Genomic DNA, 21,052 nt, shown 5'->3' with positions numbered 1-21,052 from the left:
AAAGATAGTAACTATATATTTATGGGGTACAGTGTAATGTTTTGATATATGATTGCAATGTGGAATGATTAAATTGGGTTAATTAGCAGATCTATCACTTCATTTACTTAGCATTTTTTGTGGCAAGAACATTGTAAGTGTAATTTACAATGAGTACTACAATGAGTATTTACTAAAATACTCTTTTAGTAATTTTGAAATATGCAATGCATTCTTATTTGTTATGGTCACCATTTTGTGCAGTAGACCTTAAAGCTTATTCCATCTGTCTAACCAAACTCTGTACCTTTTGGTCAGCCCTTTCTCCATCCAACCCCTTCCTCCAGCCTCTGGTAGCTATTATTCTACTCCCTCCTTTTATGAGTTAAACTTTTTTGGGTTCACATATAAGTGAGATCATGTGGCATTTGTCTTTCTCTGCTTGACTTATTTAACTTAATCCATTGTCTCCCGGGTTTATCCATGTTGTTGCAAATGACAGGATTTCCTCCTTTTAGAGACTGAATAGTGTCCCACTGTGTATATATACATTTCCTCTCTCCCTTCATCCTTTGATGGACACCTAAGTTGCTTTCGGATCTTGGCTACTCTGAGCAATGCTACAGTGAACAGGGGAGTGCAGGTCACTCTTCAGTGTACTGATTTCAGTGCCTTTGGATATACACACAGAAGTGGGATTGCTGGATGGTACAGTGATTCTATTTTTGCTTTTTTAGGAACCTCCATGCTGTTTTTCCCAATGGCTGTTTAATTTAGATTTCTACCATTAGTGCTAAGGCTTCCCTTTTCTCCACTTCCTTGCCAACACTTATTATCATTCATCTTTTTGATAATAGCTATTGTGGCAGGTGTGGAATGATATCTCATTGTGGTTTTAATTTTTTTTTTTTTGAGTTGGAGTCTCACTCCGTCGTCCAGACTGGAGTGCAGTGGCCGCTCCCGGCCGCCGCAGCCTCGACGTGCTGGGCTCCGGCGATCCTTCCGCCTCAGCCTTCCAAGTAGCCGGAATTACAGGCACGCGCTACCACGCCCGGTTGATTTTTTGATTTATTGTAGAGATGAGGTCTCGCTGCTCAGGCGGGTCTCGAACCCGCGGGCTCAGGCAATCCGCTCACCTCAGCCTCCCAAAGGCGCGGGATTACAGGCTGAGCCACCGAGCCCGGCTTGTGGTTTTAATTTAAATCTATTTCTGAAACAAACCCTTGTATCCAGGGCTTGGTTGGCCATATAAAATTTGTACATTAGAATCTACAGAATCCTGCCTTTCCAACCCATCCCCCTTTTAAAAAAAGTCATACAAAGCCTACGTAAGTTCATTTATTTTTGCATTAAGGTTTTCTTTCGATACATGTTGACAGTTGTGGTGGATTCCAACAGAATTTGTCTCCTATAACCAAGTTATCCCTCAAGTTTTGACTGGTCTTTGTTTTCCTTAATGGATTTTGTGGAGTTGTTTTTAATGAAGGGCTCTGAGCTAGACTGTCACTTGCTTTTTGTCTTTTTCACAAGAAGTCTTGGAATTTGGCCCATGTAGTAGAAAGAACTTTTGATTTCAGAGCTCAGGATATTTTTTTCTTACATTTGCTCAGCGATAAATGCAGGCAGACATTCACAACTCCACCCAACATGCTTAGCATTCACCTGTAGTTCAACAAAACCAGTCAGCCAGTGGTTGAAGTGAAGGGCATTTAATACATCTAGACAAAGGAGATTGTGTATAGCATTTGTTCTCAGTGAATTTTCATGTTCATCTTCTCAGAAGAATGTCTTCTTTATGCTTTTGAATAAAAAAATGACTTGGGAGAATATAAAAATTCAAGGAAAATATTCATATTTTAGAAAAAAGAAGCTGTACAAGCAAGTCTCATTTTTTAGGACAGCTGTATAACCTTTAATTCACATGAACACCCACATATCTTTTAAAACCTGCTTCCTCACCACTCTGACAGAATTTTATCTCTTCACTGTGGAGATTTCTCTAGAGAGTACAGTACTGCATCATTTTGACAAACCTGAATAGGAAGAGATGAATGTTCCTCATCTCTGAAACACTTAAGGGTAAGTTGCTTTAACCAGTTTCCTGTTTTTGGAGGCTATTTTTCTGTCATCCCTTCAAATTTATCAAGGTTCATTTAATTCTCTTAAAAGCCATATTTTATAAGAAGTGGAATTCTCCTTGCAGTAGTACTCATTGCTGTGTTGTTGGAGTCACCCTCATTGCTGTTATTATCCACGAGGGCCACAGGGCCTCTTACGTAGCAAGAAGAACTGTGTATGGAAGGGAACCACAGCCGTACACGACTCCATCTGAGTTTGACTGCTGTCATTCAGAAGATTTGGTGATCTAAAGTAGAGGCATGGTAAACAAAATACAGGATTCTTGTGAACTAGATTAGGGGTTAACATACAGCAGGTGAGGCAAAAGCAGCCCACTGTCTGTTTTTATTTTGTGAACTGAAAATGGTTTCTACAATTTTAAATGGTTGAAAAAAATCAAGATTAATAACATTACTATGACATTTGAAAATCATATGAAATTTAAATTTCAGTGTACATAATATAATTTTACTGAAGTAGTCACAACCGATTGTGCATATGTTGTCTATGACTGCTCTCGTGCTGTAACAACAGAGTAGAGTAGTTGCCTGGTTGAATAGTTTCTGTGGAAACCACGTGACTCTCAAAACCCCAAATGTTTACTTTCTGCCCTTTAGAAAGTTTACTGGTCACTGGGCTAGATTATTACATCACAATCAAAGCGGTGCTATATAAAAATATTTAATTTTAAGACAAATGTTTATGATATAATATCTAATGAAACAATTACAACAAATAGTATATACAAGATTATTTCAAATAGTTTTTCTCTCTTTGCGTAATTTTTGCCTCTTTCCCCTTGATAAAATGCAAGTGCCATGAAAGCAAAAGGAAAAAAAAAGAAAAAAAAGACATTTATTAATTTATGTGTTTAGATTCAGGTTCTAGAACAGTGAGTGCTTGGCCTATAGTAAATATTAAAGAAACAATAAAGATCAGTTGAAGACTGATGAATTATGTGATTGTGTAATGTATATATGTACTAATAGTCACAGCAAAATATTTCTGGGGCATGCATCTATGATAGGCACAGTGTTGACAATTTTAAATGCATGTATCTCATTTCATCCTAAGAAAGTCAATTTGGGAAGGTACATTATTGACCTCATTTTGCAGAAGAGGAAAGCAAGATTTAGAGAGGTTACATAATTTGTCTAGTATCACAAAGCTAAGAAGTAATAAGCAGATTTCAAAAGGTCTGTTGGGTTCCAGAATCTGAACTCTAACCATAACCCCTCATTCCCCTGCAACTTAAAAAAAAAAAAAATTTCTAAAAGCAATTTATATATTCAGGTGAGAAAAAAAGAGATAGGAAAACACTGGAGGTAAATGTCCAAATAACAGAGCCAATTGTTGGGATATTAAAATTATAGATGATTTTTTTTCTTAGCTATGTATTTTTGTTTTTCTGCATTTCATAAAATGAGTGGATTTACTTTTAATTACTTTTACAATAAGAAACAAATATTTCTAAAGGGAAGAAAAAACAGCCCAGCAGGTAAACAGTTGTTTATGTAGATCAGTTCCTTGTTGCTCTGAGGGCCTTGCATGAATTGCTGAGGAAACTGCTGTCTGTCTGCCCCACACATTGATTTGTGTTGCTGAAGTTTAGTATTAAGTTTCAACTCCCTCTGAATACCTCTTTGCCGTGAGCATGCAAATGCTACTTGTGTATGTTTAACTTTGGTTCAAAGACACTGACAGATAGAGCTTCTTGGTGTTTGTCTTTAGACGCCTGAAATATGCATCTGTGAAAGCTGTGTGTTTTCTATTCATATCGACACTGGTCCAGGCCTGTCTTCTACCATGGGATGGACTGCTTTTACCTGGAATTTATACTTAAAAAAAATAGGTATTGTATTTGGGATATACACATATAAAATTATATCTAAGGAGATAATTGGGTCCTAGTAGCTCCAAATCATTCAGTAAAGTTAAAAGAAAAAGAAAGGAGAGAGAATATTACAAGTGAAGCTTTTCATTTATGACTGATGTTTCTTTCTCTACTTTTCTTATAATTCTGTGTCAATGATGGGGCATCTTTTCTGCAACCCAAGGACTTTTAACATGCCCTGACTTAAATTTCAAGGATAAAGGAATAAAGTTTTTTCTTTTGAACAATTATAAAGATTTAAGTGAACACTATTAAAACTATTGAGTTTAGTGTAACACCAAATTCAGGAGCAGTTATTAAGAGGTCTGTTACCTGTTGAAGACTGGAAATAAGAACGCTATAAGAAAGCAAGAAGGCAAGCAACACAGGCAGCAAAATAGATGTTTCTAGTAGACAATGAATAAAGTTATAGATTGAGAACATTCAAAACTATTTAAGAGGGGTTTTTTAAATTCCTGTGACATGTCTGAGCATTCCAGTCATAACTTCAGAGGCCTCTGTTGTTCCGGCGTGTTAAGAATGAGATAAGTGGCCTTATTCAGATTTTTGTAATTTAGTTGTTTTTATCAAGAGCATCATTTCAGATTTTTGACTTACAGGCAAAGCTGCTCAATGCCATCTCTTTGTAACTTTATTTGGCAGAAATGGGGGCTTGGAAGTGGTGTCACTGTTTTAAAGCCTGAAGTGCTGTTTAATATGCCCCAATTATGGTTTTCTTTGTTTATGAGGACATCACTCATCCTTCTTTATACAGTTTAGCAATGAAAGAAATTGCATTTCTAAACTATCAAGAATGAGACAAAAACAATTTGAATGATAGATTTAAAAAAATCATCTATGCACATGCAGTTGAAGAACTGACATTTGCTTACATACACTGTGAGGTTATGTGTGAATAAATGGTCCCTCACTAAGAGCACTGTTGGGCTTGCACAGTTTCTATCAGCAGAGAAAAATACTTCTTGCTTCTCCCCCCCCCCCCTTTGGAGATTATAGTGATTGGTGTGAACCATACAATTTCACTTTTAAATTTGCGACTTCTAAAAATTCTTTTTCTTCCTGACATCATAATGTGGCCTCAGAAAATCAGACAGTTGTTATTACAAATAGAGAGCAGCTCCACTCAGACATTCAATAGACAATTATAAATGTCTGGATTCTTTCCCTTTTTGTGGTGGCTGCTTTTAGATGTGGAATAAAACCACATTAACCAGAGGGTGTTGTTATAGGTGGCTAGTAGCCTATTCCTGCCACATGTATAAAGTATCTTGTTTTAAAAAAGTTTTTCACTGTCTAACAACAACTTTCTGCTTTATAAGACTTCTAAGAGGAAGCATTGAGGTATGAAAGTATTAAAACTTCAGAAAACAAAGGTACCACATAATGTAGTCTGATCAAACTCTCACATTTGACAGGTAAGCGAGTCAGACTATGAAAGAATGAATGACCTGTTCAACACACACACTGAGTCAATAGTGTGCTGAAAACCTGTTTGTTTTTCTGGTTCTATAGATGGCCGCCCTTATCCCATCATTCTCTGGGATGCATCTTTATCTCCAGCAAGTAATGATACCCATTCTTCTGTTAAACTCACCTGGGGAACTTATCAGCAGCTGCTGAAACAGAAGTGCTGGCAGAATGGGCGAGTACCCAAACCTGAATGGGGTTGTACTGACATACATCACCATGAATGGTCCAAGATGGCTCTCTTTGATTTTTTGTTACAGGTAAGTTTTTCAAATCAAGTAAGTGGTTATCTAAAACTGGAAGTGAGTTATATTAGCTTGACACTAAGGAATTTTCAGTACCTGGAGTTTTTATGAAGCCAGAGTTTACATTCTGTAATGCTGCATTTGACAAGTGTAGTCTCCACATGGAATTATGTATTATTTTGGGAAATAATAATAAATGTTTCTCAGCTCTATTATTAGTTTCTGAAGAAGTAATCTACTAATCATCCTACATAATTATACTCAATTTATTGAGCTACTTAAAGCTGGAGCTGGGATTTCTGGGACTTATTGATGGTTTATTTGTCTTCTTTTCATCATTCTGCACTGGATTTCAGTGGTTACTTGGCCATACAGCTTATAGTCACCATTTTATTTATTGCAAATTAAGATTCTACACTGGAGAATAATAAATATTGACCATTTACATAATTGCATGACTTCTGACATTTTATGTTTTTAAATAACTCTTTTCTCCTTTTGATAAAAATTTCATGACTCTTCCCAATTCCTTATTTTGATTACTGGCTTTCTTTTCCCCCAACTTAGAAAAACTAGTTTTCTGTTGTTATACTGTTAATTAGTATCTTGTGGAAATTTAGAACTGCCTTAGGACATTTGCAAAACATTCTCCTTTTGTTAGTTCCTCTGTGTGTGTGTGTGTGTGTGTGTGTGTGTGTGTGAGAGAGAGAGAGAGAGAGAGAGAGAGAGAGAGAGACTCAAAGAAAGAAACTGGAAAGAGACAAAAATGTAGGAAGAGACCCAGTTTAGAACAGTCACAGAACAGAGTCGCAGTCTAGGTAGGGAACAGGAACTTTGATGGAAAGAAGGATCTTTGGCATTAGTGATGTATAGCCACCAGTAAGGACTGAACTAGAAAGCAAGCCATTTGATTTGGCAAGGAGGCATTCAATAGTCACCAAATGTTTTCTCCATAAAGAATATTGATGAGTCTAGATATAAGGCTCTAACAGGTTTTAAGTGTAGTGTATGCATTATCTTATTTTGTTTAATTAACATACTAGTTCTATGAAATAGGCACCCATTTTCCATTTTATAGGTAGCAAAATTGAGGCATAGAGAGATTATGATCAGGAATTATGCAGAATCTGAGATTTTACTTTACTTGGGTCAGAGACAAATAACTTTATTACTTGTAATATAGAAGATAACATGTTCTTCATGCTATCTTGCCCTTCAAGTTCCACAGAGCTAATACAGAGTGGCCCTGGTGAATGCTTCAGATAGTGTATCTGTGTCATTGTTGAGGAACCTAAGCTTAGGAAACCGCCAATCCTATAAGGGACTGCTAGCAATTCTGCCTCACATTTGACATGGAAGGATATTTTGTCTGTACTATTCTTGTCAGAATTCAATTCTGCTTTCCATCTCAGAAGGAGACACTCTCTGTATCTTCCAAAGTTGTTTTTTATACTAACATTCTAAAAAATAAATGTAGTCGGTGAACTTTGGACATTTCTTTACTCTGTGGCAGAAGGGACATGGACTCTTCCTGTTGCTGCATTTAAAAAAATTGTCAGTGTAAACTTCTTGCACTTTGTTTGTTAAATTTATTTTTGGAGCTAGAGTGTGTTTCTCCTATGGTGTAAACTGAGATAGAGTTTGCTCAGTACACAAAGAGGAATAGGACTAGCAGCATGCCCCATGACTCATCAAAGAATTGATAATAGTGCAAAGAAGAGAAAAAGTAAGTGGCCTGGGCTGGAACTAGCCAGACTCTCCTCTGCCGTATGGCACAGACTACTGGCAGCTTCCAGATGGAGTAAGAAAGGTGTGAGAGAATTCAGGACTTCTGGGCTCCTGCCCATGGACTCGGAGGGCCTCTAAGTCTTGCAGGACTCCAGTCCCTCACAGGAGACTGTATTATCCATAGCCATGCTCTGTGCTCTGTGAGAGCCCACCTTGGAGTGGTGCAGAAAAAAAGCAAGCTTTGAGCAACTCCAACTGCCATATCCCAGGCACTTAACCCTTGCAGGCAGCTGCTTTCTAGCAAGCCTGGGAGGGAATGACCCCCAAGGGTAAACTCTCTGGCAGTAGACAGTTCCTGGCTGGGAAAGGATGCAGTGAGAACAATTGAAGCCCCAAGGCTGCACTTTGACATTCAGAAGACAGAGTGCCTGAGGCTAATGTGGGGAGTCAGATGGGACTCGTTGCCCTAACAACCTCTTACTCCTCTTATAAATTCTTCTGTGCCCACCCTGCACAACAAGGTTACCCCAGTGGCCTGTGATTCCCTCCTAATTGCTACTGGGGTAGTCAAGAATGCACGTAGGGGGGATGCTTCAGATCCTTCCCCCCCAATGCCCTTGAGGGCTCAGAGCAGAGAACTTGGGTATTCCCAGAACCCCAGGTTGGCTGAGCACTTCCTTGGAGCAACACTCTCCAAGAAACCCCACAGCCACCATCAAATTGGCTCCCTTCCACAAGTTCCGCCTCATTACTGGAGGTCAATAGCACAGCCTATCACATCTGATATAATACCTCAGTTTTGGGGAAGACCCGACCCCAGACAGGATCAGCAATAGACAGATCATCAAGGCAGTAGATTGGATCAGCAATAGACAGGATCAGCAATAGATCATCAAGGCAGAAAATCAACAAAGAAACGTTGGAATTAAACTGTACCCTAGAAAAAATGGAGCTAACAGAGATCTACAGAATATTCTACCCCAAAACTATAGAATTTATAGTTTTTCTCATCAGTACATGGAATATTCTCTCAGTGAGACCATATGATAGGCCACAAATCAAGTCTCAATAAATTTTTTTAAAAAGAAAGTATATAAAGCACACAGTGGAATAAACCTAGAAATTAACTCCAAGAAGAACTCATGAAGACAAACAGAAACATGGAAGTTAAGCAATCTGCTCCTGAATGATCCTTGGCTCAATAGTGAAATCAAGATGGAAATTTAAAACTTCCTCAGAACAAATGACAACAATGAAATAAGTTACCAAAACCTCTGTTACACAGTCAAGCTATGCTCAGAGCAACATTTATAGTGATTAGGGCCTGCATTAATAAAACTTAAAGATCATATATTAACAACCTAATGTTGCACCTCAAGGAACTAGAAAAATTCAAACAAACCAAACCCGAAGCTAGCAGAAAAAATAACAATTATTCAGAGCAGAACTAAATGAAATAGAAATAAAAAAAAAATACAAAGGATCAGTGAAACAAAAAGCTGGTTCTTTGAAAAGATAAACAAAATTGATAGACCATTAGCTAGATTAAGAAACAGGGAAGATTCAAATTAGCTCAGAAATGAAAATGGAGACATTACAAATGATATGACAGAAATTGAAAAGGTTATCTGAGGCTATTATGAACACCTCTGTATAAACAAGCTAGAAAATCTAGAGGAAATGAATAAATTCTTAGACTTATGCAAACACCCAATCTTGAATCAGGAAGAAATAGAAACCCTGAACAGACCAGTGGCAAGATTGAAACAGTAACTAAAAGTCTCCCCCCAAAAAATGTCCAGGACCCGATGGACTCACAGCTGAATTCTACCAGACCTTCAAAGAAGAACTGGTACTAGTTTTAGTAAAGCTATTCCATAAGATCAAATAGGAGAGAATTCTCCCTAGCTCATTCTACGAGGCCAGTAACACTCTGATACCAAAGTCAGGAAAAGACACAACAACAAAAACAAACAACAATAAACATAGATGCAGAAATTTTGAAGAAAACATTAGCAAATCAAACTCAACAGCACATAAAAAATAATCCATCATGACCAAGTAGACTTTATCTCATGGATGCAAGAGTGGTTCAACATACACAAGTCAACAAACAGAATTAAAAACAAAAATCATATGACCATTTTAATAAATGCTGAAAAATATTTGATAAAATACAGCATTTCTTCATGACAAAATCCTCAGCAAAATAGGCATAGGGGGAATATTCCTCAAAATAATAAAAGTCATATACAACAAAACCACAGATAATGCCATCCTGAACAGAATAAAGTTGAAGGTATTCATCCTCAGAACTGGAACAAGGCAAAGATGTCCACTTTCATCACTCCTATTCTCCATAGTACTGGCAGTCCTAGCTAGAGCAATCAGGCAAGAGAAAGAAATAAAGGGCATCTAAATGGGAAAAGAAGAAATTAAACTATCTCTGTATGCTGAAAATTATGATTTTATATTTGGAGAATCCTAAAGATGCCTCCAAAAGACTCCTGGACTTGATAAACACATTAATTAAAGTTTCAGGATACAAAATCAACACTGCTATACACTGATAGTGACCAAGCTGAAAATCAAATCAAGAACTCAATCCCATTTATATCAACAGCCAAAAAGCTAAAATATATATTTAACCAAGGAGATGAAAGATCTCTACAAGAAGAACTACAAAGCACTGATGAAAGAAATTGTGGAGGACACAAGTAAATGGAGAAACATACCATGCTCATGAATTGGAAGAACATTGTTAAAATACCATATTACTCACAGTAATTGACACATCCAACACAATCCCTATCAGACTACCAAAGTCATTTTTAGAATTGAAAAAAAAATCTTCAAATTTTTACAAAATTTTTCTAAAATTTTCAGAATTAGAAAAAAGCAATTCTGTAATTCATATGGAATGAAAAAAGAGCCAGAATAGCCAATCAATCCTAAGCAAAAAGAACAAAGCAGGAGACATCACATTACCTGATTTCAAATTATACTACAAGGCTGTAATAACCAAAACAGCATGATACTGGTACCAGAATAGACACATGGACCAATAGAATAGAATAGAGAATCTAGAAATAAACACAAATACCTAAAACCAACTGACCTCTGACAAAGCAGATAAAACATATACTAGGGAAAGGATACCCTGTTCAACAAATGGTGCTTGGAAAATTGGATAGCCACTTACAGAAAAATGAACTGTGATCCCTGTCTCTTCCCATATATAAAAATTAACTCAAGATGGATTAAAGACTTAAATGTCAAACCTGAAACCATAAAAATCTTAGAAGAAAACTTAGAAGAAACTCTTATGGACATTGGTGTAGGCAAAGAACTTATGGCTAAAACCCTAAAAGCAAATGCAATAAAAGCAATGATAAATAAGTGAGATTTAATTAAACTAAAAAGCAAAGTAAGTAATCAACAGAGCAAATAGACAATCTACAGAAAGAAGATATTCACAAGCTATGCATCTGACAAAGGACTAATATACAGAGTCTACAAAGAAAAAAACAACCCCATTAAGAAGTGAGCAAACAATATGAACAGACATCTCTCAAAATAAGATATACTAATGGTCAACAAACATACACAAAAATGCTAAACATAACTAGTTGTCAGGGAAATGTAAATTATAGCCACGATATGATACCACCTTACACTAATCAGAATGGCTATTATTAAAAACTTAAAAAGCAATAGATGGTGGCATGGATGTGAATAAAAAGGAATGCTTGTACATTGTTTGTGGGAGTGTAAATCTTTCTTTTTTTTTTTTTTTTTTTGAGTTGGAGTTTCATTCTGTCACCCAGGCCATAATGCAGGGGCACACTCATGCCACCCCAGCGTCAACTTGCTGGACTCTGGTGATCCTTCCACCTCAGCCTTCCAAGTAGCCACAACTATTGGTGTGTGCTATCACACCTGGCTAAGTTTTGATTTATTGTAGAGATGAGTTCTCACCAAGTTGCCTGAACTGGTCTTGAACCCATGGTCTCAGGCAATCCACTCGCCTCGGCCTCCCAAATTGCTGGGATTACAGACTGAGCCACTGAGCCCTGCTGGGAGTGTAATATAATGCAATCATTATGGAAATCAATATGGAGATTTCTCAAAAACTGAAATTAGAGCTACCATTTGATTCAGTAATCCCATTACTGGGTATCTACCCGAAGGAACAGGGGTTGTTATATAAAAAAAATGCCTGCATTCACATATTCACCACAGCACAATTTATAATTGCAAAGATGTGGAATTGACCTAAATGTCCATTAATTGAACAGTAGATAAAAATGTGATATATGTATGTTGGTGTGTGTACATGCACACACACACAAACATATAACACACTATGGAATACTGATGTCTTTTGCAGCAACTTGGATGGAATTGGAGAACATCATCCTAACTGAAGTAACTCAGGAACAGAAAACCAAACACTATATTTTCTCACTTATAAATGGGAGCTCAACTCAGGATCTGCAAGGGCATAGAGAATGATATAAGGACATTGGAGACTCAGAAAAGGGAGGGGGATAAGGGGTGGCAGGATGAATAATTACCTATTGGTTACAATGTGCACAGGTGGGGGTGGTGGGTATACTTAAAGTCCAAACTTTTTTGCCACTATATAATAAAACCATGTAACCAAAAACTATTTGTACCCTTAAAGCCATTGAAACACACAATAATTATAATTTTTAAAAATGCAGAACAAAACCTAATATAAGATGTGCAGAAATGCCATGAAGAATTGTTTCTCAGCAAATATCTAACTTGTTCAGTGTTTCATAGACTAGAAGTTCCTAAATAGAGATAACAGCAAGTGTAGCTAACTGTAAATTCCATATTTTTAACCATTGTTGTATAAGAACTACCAATTTATCCTTGGGTAATGAAACAATTTGGTATGATAAAATGTAATAATAAGTGCAAATGGATGAAATTACCTCAGGTAAAGTTAGGTAAAGATACTCCATATGAGGTCAGATGTTTGGGAAGTGGTTAGCATAGGTGTAGAAGTTCCTGATTATAATGACTAGATGAATGATGGAAAAGAAGTCTATGAACCTAGTGGTAGAGTATATGAGAAAGAAATGACCATGAGGATTGAAGCTAATGTACCTAAGAACTAACTGTAATGAAAAGCAAACCCTTAAGTTCTCTAGTGATACATATTTTAATTCTGAAACCTCAACTACATTTCATTAAGCCTTACTTTCTTATTTCCCTTTCTACTGAGAGAAGTTCCAACTACACTCAAGCAATGAAGATGTATTTTTGTAACATCTACTGTGAGTTATATTGTGGAAACCAACCATAAGGGTAGCAAAGTACTATAAGGTGATTATCCCCACTGCCCTACTTCAAGTTTTCTTTACTTTTTTTTTTTTTTAACTATTTACTTGAGAAAATAGAGTGTATGAAACAAAAGATGGATCCATGTAAGAATAGCTGTCTTTAAGTTCTAATTGTTATGAGAGCAAAAGAATGAGAGCACATTGCCATAAAATAGATAATGAAGTAGGAAGAGTTTGAGTAGGATTGCAGGCTGTCAATGATAGAGGATATAGGGAAAAGTATGAGTCCGCATACACCATTTGTAGCAGAGAGTTCATTTAGGACAGGGGTCCCAAACCCCTGGGCCACGGACCTGAACTCCGTCTTCGGACAGATCAGTTCAGGCGTTAGATTGGAGTGTGAACCCTATTGTGAACTGCACATGCAAGGGACAGGTTGCAGCTCCTTGTGAGAATCTAATGCCTGGTGAGCTGAGGTGGAGCTGAGGTGGTGATGCTATCACTGGGGAGCAGCTGCAAATACACATTAACTTGAACAGTGAGTTTTGACTGCACATCCCCCCTGCCCCATCTGTGGAAAAGTTGTCTTCCTCAAAACCGGTCGCTGATGTCAAAAATGTTGGGAGTAATGATGCTTCTAACCTCTAAAAGGTAGATGGGACATTCTTATTTCCCCAAGAAGTGTGTTTACTTTGTAACTTTCTATTGTTTACTACCATGACTGAGCAAACAAATTCTAGTGGAACCACAGTCTCCAGTTGAGAGTTATCAACAGCCTTTATCATTGTTGTGCATATGGTCTGTAGTCTTGAGGATGAATCTGTGCATGTGATATCACTATTAGGAATTTTCAACAAAGAAAAATATTTCAAATCTTTAAATAATATTATTCATCCAACATTCATAGAACACTTGCGATGTGCCAGACACTATGCTAAGCACTTTGGTGCTTAGCTGTAAAATATTACCGTATTTAACCCTTTTGTCTACTCTTAGACATAGGTACTACTATTATTTCTATTTTAGAGATGAGAAAACCAAGGCAAAGAGAAATTAAGTAACTTGACCAGAGTCGCACAGTTAATATGCAATAGAGCCTGGAGTCAAAATCAGGAGTTTCAGTTTGAAAGACAAACTTACAAGCAATGCTGCCTTCTATTCATTATATAGGGGAATGGTAGCATCATCATTGAATTTTCTAAATCAGAAATTTGGAAATAATCTAAATGCTTCTGTGATAGTTACCCCAACATCCATATTGAGGCCAAATCCTTGCTGTCTCTTAATTCCATCTTCTTTTAGGTATAGCTTGGTGCACCTGTGTTAGTTTAGGCTTTGCATTTCCTACTGTATGAGCCAAGATCACATTAGGCTTGTGATACTGAGCACCAGACTACCACTGCTTGCAAGGACTGTTTCCACTGGTAGCTCAGTTGTTGTAGTCTGCTCTGTTGCTTTCCCTTCCTGGGGTGGGAGCGTCTTCCTCCTTGATAATCCATAAGCTAGAGGTCTCTGCAAAGCTTTACTGACGCTTGCTCAAATTATAACATGAGGATTTGAGCTCTTAATTTTGACTGTTGCTAAAGTGCAAATCTAAAAGTCAGAAGTTGATCTGATTGTTAGCAGTTAATTTGGTTAGTATTCACAAAATTACATTAATCACATATACAAGGATGACATCTGAGAGAACAAAAGTACATTTTTTGCTCATTCAAAAGTTATTTCTTTCCCACAGTGCAACAGGCATGAGACTAATTTCCTCTAGAGGTTGTGGCATTTTGTAATTTCACCAGTAAGGATGAATGTACCTGTTTTCCTCTCTCCTGCCAACTGTGGGAAGTGGGGAAACAAAATAATGTTTTTGCTGATCTTATGGAGGATGATGGGTTCTTGTTTATATTTTGAAATTTTTCATTATGAGTAAGATTGAGAATATTATATTTTCTTTTTTTTTTCTTTTTTTTGAGTTGGAGTCTCACTCTGTCACCCAGACTGGAGTGCAATAGCCGCTCCTGGCCACCGCAGCCTCGATCTGCTAGGCTCCGGCGATCCTTCCACCTCAGCCTTCCAAGTAGCCAGAATTACAGGCATGTGCTACCACGCCCGGCTGATTTTTTTGATTTATTGTAGAGATGAGGTCTCGCTGCCCAGGCGGGTTTCGAACCCACGGGCTCAGGCAATCCACTCACCTCAGCCTCCCAAAGGCGCGGGATTACAGGCTGAGCCACCGAGCACAGCTATATTTTCAAATATTTATTCAATATTTATATTTTGTTTTCTGTGAACTGCTTGATCAAATCATTGCCCTTTTTATTGCATTCCATAGCATTTTTCTCATTGATTGAAAAAACACTTTGTATATATGAAAATTAGCTGTTATCAATCCTTTATTTCTCAAACAACTCTTCTGATTTTGTTTTCTTTTGACTTTGCTTGTAGTATATTATAATCCAGATGAGTTTTACATTTTTTATAAGATCATATATTAATTGATTATTTTATTCTCTGGATTTAGCATCATAAAGTATTTATAGACAGATGATAATTGAAAAAATTATTGAATAAATAAATAGCAAACAGGCCATTATTCATAAATGCCTTAATAAATAATTACTGTTTTTCTATACAATAGACTTTCTCATCCGATACATTGACAATTTTATTTTAAAGTCAGAATATATGCCTCATTTACATGGTGTTTAGGAAAGTTTTGGGTGGATTTTGTGAACAATCTTAGAAAAGTTATGCCTGAAGCAAAAAAAAATCACTTGCTCTATGATGCCAGAGCAAAAGCAAGGGAATACAGAACCCAGTTGTTAATTTTCTGCACACAGCATTCTTTTTGTTTCACCCAATTAACAAATCTACATTCACAAGAGGCTATGCCATTTTACTGGGTCTGTAAAATGTGATGGAGATACAAGTAATCTTTTATTCGTGAAGCGTAGGGGTATAAACTGCCTAGACAAAAATTCACCTCCATTAGGACGACAAAGAGAAGTATTCTAGAGCATGTTTGAATTTCCAACATTTGGTCAAATTTCTCTCAAAAGATTATATAAAATAACAAGAGCAAATTCAGTATATAGAAAACTTGCTTTTTGATCTCAGGGACATCATAGTATAATTGTTAGGGACCTCTAGAAGCAGTCTGATAAATTTGAATCCCCCAACTTTGCTTATAGTAATTTTTTAACTTTTAGGAGTTGCTTACACTTTTTTCTACCTTGGTTTCCTTATACTCAATAAAAAGAATAATAATGCTTATATAGAAGGCTACTGAGAAGATCAAATATTTTTATATACACGAAACATTTAGAATGATGTCTGGTACATAGTAGATGCTCAATTAGCATTACTTATTGATTAAACAATTGGTCGTCCAGAAAGAACAGTGAAGAAAATAAAAATTAAATAAACTGTTTTACTATTTTTATTTATTAAATTATAAATCATTCCCAAATAATTTCTTTTCTTTGTATGTTTATGGACTTTCATACTTACAGGTTCTTAGCATATTCTTTTTTTTTTTTTTTTTTTTTTTTTTGAGTCAGGGTCTAACTCTGTTACCTAGACTGGAGTGCAGTAGCACGATCACAGCCACCTGCTGGGCTCAGGAGATCCTTCTGCCTCAGCCTCCCAAGTAGTGGAAATACAGGTGCATGCCACCATACCTGGCTAATTTTTCTATTTATTATAGTGATGAAGTACTGCCAGGTTGCCCAGGTGGTCTTGAACCCCTCTTCAGTTTTAATTATTTTTGACTACTCTGTCTTCTTCAAGAAACTGTAATTTTTCTCAAGGGCAAGTCCCTGTCTTACTCAACTGTGTTACCATTCTATTAGCAACAGAGTGTTTGGACATGTCAGTTATTCAGGGTATTGTTTTTTGATCAAAGAAAACTATTGTTCTTCTGTTTTGTTTTGTTTTGAGTTGGAATGTCACTCTGTCACCCAGACTGGAGTGCAGTGGCACACACAGCCACGACCTGCCTCGACCTGCTAGGCTCAGGCAATCCTTCTGCCTCAGCCTTCCAAGAAGCTGGAACTATAGGTGCACGTCATCATGCCCGGCTAGAAAACTACTGTTATATTAAAATACTAAATCGAGTGCCAAATTAAAATGTTAAAAGTGTACTTGAGATACATATATACTTAATTTTGTTAAATTAAGATAATTAGAAGTCTAGAAAAAATAATTACATGAATAGAAAACATTTAATATTTGTACTATTTGATTGAGTCATCCATGTACTTGTATTTTCTAAAAATAACTGTTTATTCGATGAGAACTTAATGGGTGTTTACACAGAGGAGGACCAATATGTGTTTTGGGAAATATTTGCTTCTACCATCAATTAAAAAATTACATATTTTTTTTTCACTTGATCTTAACAGACTTTTTTGAGTTCTTATCTATTCCAGACACTGAGCAGGTTTAGTGCTGCTGATAAAAGATGAGTGGACTGGGCTTGGTGGCTCAGCCTGTAATCCTGTGCCTTTGGGAGGCTGAGGTGAGTGGATTGCCTGAGCCCTCAGGTTCAAGACCCGCCTGGGCAACTTGGTGAGACCTCATCTCTACAATAAATAAAAAATGAGCCGGGTGTGGTAGCTCGTGCCTGTAGTTCCAGCTACTGGGAAGGCTGAGGCAGAAGGATCGCCGGAGCCCAGCAGGTCGAGGCTGTGGTGGCCGGGAGCGGCCACTGCACTCCAGTCTGGGCGACAGAGTGAGCCTCCAACTCAAAAAAAAAGTGAGACCATTGCCCTTCCCTCAGTAGTTATGTAATTTAATAGAAGCAACACATAATCATAGCAGAATATATCAGTAACCATAATTGAGTTAAACTTAAAATTCTATAGAAAGACATAGGTGTTATTAATTTTTATTTGCAGTTAGAGAGTGTGGACAGAGAATGTGACATATTACCTAGAAATGGAAGAACTTGCAGAAATCAGGTGAATACAAGAGCGTTTTTAAGAGAGAAGGATCCTAGCAAAGTGTGTGAAAAGTGTGGAAAAGTTCATGGAGTGGGAGAAATGGTGCTTACAGAAGGGTCCTAGTACCTAAAGGTGGTTTCCTCTCAGATGGCTGTGAGTAATAAACTTATGTTCATAAATTCAACAAACAACAATACTATGAATTTGCATGCCTCACCCCCTAGAATTACCTCTTCAGTGAACTCTTCCTTGCTATCCCTTGCCTGACATTCTAAAGAATTATGTAATGAATCTAATGAATTAGATTAGGGGGTGTTCATCTTCGACTTACTCTCTCTTGCTTTTGATTCTGTTTATTTTTTCTACTTAATAGTGTGATAAAAGTCAAAGTAAAAATTAAAACCAAGTATCATCTAAACATCCTGTTCTCTGAAGGAAGGATATTGTTTCTGCAGGCAAACTCTATCTCTGTGCTTGGCAAAGAAAGATTCCAACTATGGCCCCCTTGTAGATTATGAGGTCTTCCCCGCTGTTCAGTACACAAGGGTCTTGCCTCCAGCTTTAGAGGACAGTAAGAAAAACACTCAAAGGTTGGTACTCTGGCTGCAAGAGTCATAGTGCTCCAGGGTCCCAGACATTGAGATTTCAAATAGTTTGAGTAGGTTTTATTGTTTTGCAGAATTAGAAAACTGCCAATCTAAATGACCTTTAGCCATGCATTTATTGGGCAAGTCCATGCAAGCTAATGAAATAGTTAATCATTTATTTTTTTAGCAAACAATGAGGGGTGATGTAGTTGGATACTGTCTTGGTTTCAAGTAGCAAAGAAAGTCTGGGATTAGTTTTGGCAGTATTGGTTAGCATGCTGAATTGATTGGGACTAGGGAGCAAAGATTGCCAAGGATCTGATGGTTTAAAGAACAATATATTTCTGCTTTCAATTGTTAGTTGAGGCATTGTCCCAAGTTCTTTTTATGGAGGTAATTAGAATTGTTTACTTGGTTACAAGGAGTCACTAAGGTAAAGGATACAGAGAATGTGTGATTCTAGGTGTTAAAAATGTCCAACTCAAAACTTTGCAGGTATGGATGTGCTAAGCACTGAAATGCATTATGGCTGTTATAGAATCTGAATTGTATAAAACTTAATTTTGTCATAAATGAAATTCAAAAATCTGACTTTGACACAGTTCTTACTATACATATTTTCATAATTTGCCACTGGAAATTATTTTAGTATTGATGATGCTACTGAAGATAATGATGATACTTAATAAGATAATGATATCTCATTTAAAGAAGCTCCAGAAGACTTTTCAAATTATGTTGCAGCACTCTGGTTGCATTCTTCTGAGTACTACTTGCAATAAGTGAGCAGATTGGCCAGAAATCTTGGTATTTGTTAGGCACCTACAATGTGTTTATTTTGTACGGTTAAGTGTTTAGAGACAGAGGAAGTGATGTAAAAGAAGTACATGTGCAGATCTACTTATATCAAGGAGCATAGAGATTTTTGCAGAGAAAATGATATACGTGAATGACTAAACCGTGCCAAGAAAGTATTTTTATTAAAGAAGGATTTGAGCTATTTTAGGTTTAGTTCTGAGGAGATTTGATGTATACTTTTATTTTATTCAAGTATTTTATTGTAATAAGTTTAATTTATGACATTTTATTTTTAAACAAGTTGTCACATTTGAGGAAAGAGCACAAAGGATATCATTTTTATGCATGTTCAGCTAAACAATTTACTTTATATAGCAAGTGATTACTTCATCCTCTCAAACTTGATGTCTAGAAGTAAATTTGTTACCTCATCCCCTAATGATTTACCCTCTTGACATGCTTATTTTTATTCATGACATTTTAAAAATATGCTGGTTTGAGATTTCTGTATCATCTTTTAATCTTCCTCTGCTTAGTGCCTCATATTTAAGCTGCAGCAAACTTCGACAGTTTTTCAACATCACACCTATTACTTTTTCCTTTTAATTCTTATTAATGTCACCTTAATTGGACTTTTGTCAATGTAGATCAAGATGCTTCAAGAGACTCTTGACTAATCTTCTTGTCTTCTCCCCCTGCCAATTAATGTGCAAATTCATCTTTCCAATTATTTGTCTTTTTATTAGTAAATGTATCTTTACTATTTCCCTTTTAATTATATTGTCATTTGCAAAAAAAAAATCTCTAAAGGTTTTCATTTGACTGGAATACAAATTTTAACTGCTTTAGTGCATTAAAAATTATTATAGAAAATTTGAGCAAAAGCAGGATATTTTAAGAAAACCATATGTTCCTCTCACCCAACTTCAACAATTATCAGCTCATGGTCATTGCTTCATCTCTGTCCCCATCTACTTCTCATGACACATCAATTTGAAGCAAATCATTGACATCATATTATATCAGTATTTCAGTGTGTATCACTGAAGATAAAACACATAAGCACATTAGTATTATCCCACCCAAAAGAAAAGTTAGCGATGATTCTGGTAAAAAAAATCCAGTGTTCACATTTTTAATTGTTTCATAAATGTCGTTTCATAAATATCATTTATATATTGCTATTTGTTTATTTGAATCAGGATTCCAATAAAGCCTACACCTTGTGATTGGTTGATATGTCTTTCAATCTATGGACTTGAGCTCTATGTTTTTTTTTCTCTTTGAACTTACTTTTTGAAGAAACTTGACCATTTGTTTTGTAGAGTTCACACTCTAAATTTTGCTGGTTGCACTTCTGTGGTGTCTTATTTTTGTCTTTTTATTGTTTATGTTCCATATATTATATTGATGTTGAATTTATTATTTATTGTCTGGTTATCTGGTTAGTCTTTCTTCTTCTACTTTGTTTTTGTTTTTGTTTTTGGAGACAGGGTTTTACTCTGTTACCCAAGAGTGAATGCAGTGGCACAATCATAGCTTACTCTGGGTTCAAGCATTACTCCCACTTTAGCCTCCTGAGTAGCTGAGACTATAGGCATGCGCCAACCTGCCTGGCTAATTTTTTTATTTTCATTTTTTGTAGAGATGGGGTTTTATCATGTTTCCCAGACTGTTCTCAAACTCCTGGGCTCAAGCAATCTTCTTACCTCAACAACTCCCAACCTCAACCTCCCTGGGATTATAAACATGATATACCATGCCCAGCCAAGTCCTTTTTGTGTTTTATTAGCAGCTATTAATGCTCTCATTTATCCATCAATTAACAAGGCATTGAAAAGTGATGTTATTCTAATGTTATCATTAACTCTTCATTTATTTATTTGAATGCTTTTTTAGAGATAAATCTTTCCTTATCTCCTGTTTGGTTATTCAGTGGTACAATTTATACACAGAGTAAAATTAGCATTACTTTGAAGAAATA

The 21,052-nt window shown here is 36.4% G+C and overlaps 1 protein-coding gene across 1 annotated transcript in view; it reads left to right on the top strand.

The window, feature by feature from the left end:
- FAM198B (family with sequence similarity 198 member B) overlaps positions 1 to 21,052 on the top strand; it is a 49,161-nt gene that overhangs the window by 11,711 nt on the left and 16,398 nt on the right. Inside the window, exon 3 of the mRNA XM_008066574.2 lies at positions 5,504 to 5,718. Coding sequence (XP_008064765.1) covers positions 5,504 to 5,718 — 215 coding nt within the window. The remainder of the gene's footprint in view (positions 1 to 5,503; positions 5,719 to 21,052) is intronic.

Source organism: Carlito syrichta, unplaced genomic scaffold, assembly GCF_000164805.1.
Source record: "Carlito syrichta isolate Samal-C Ts95f unplaced genomic scaffold, Tarsius_syrichta-2.0.1 Scaffold309010, whole genome shotgun sequence".
Taxonomy (NCBI): domain Eukaryota; kingdom Metazoa; phylum Chordata; class Mammalia; order Primates; family Tarsiidae; genus Carlito; species Carlito syrichta.
This window is presented reverse-complemented; position numbering and strand designations above follow the sequence as displayed.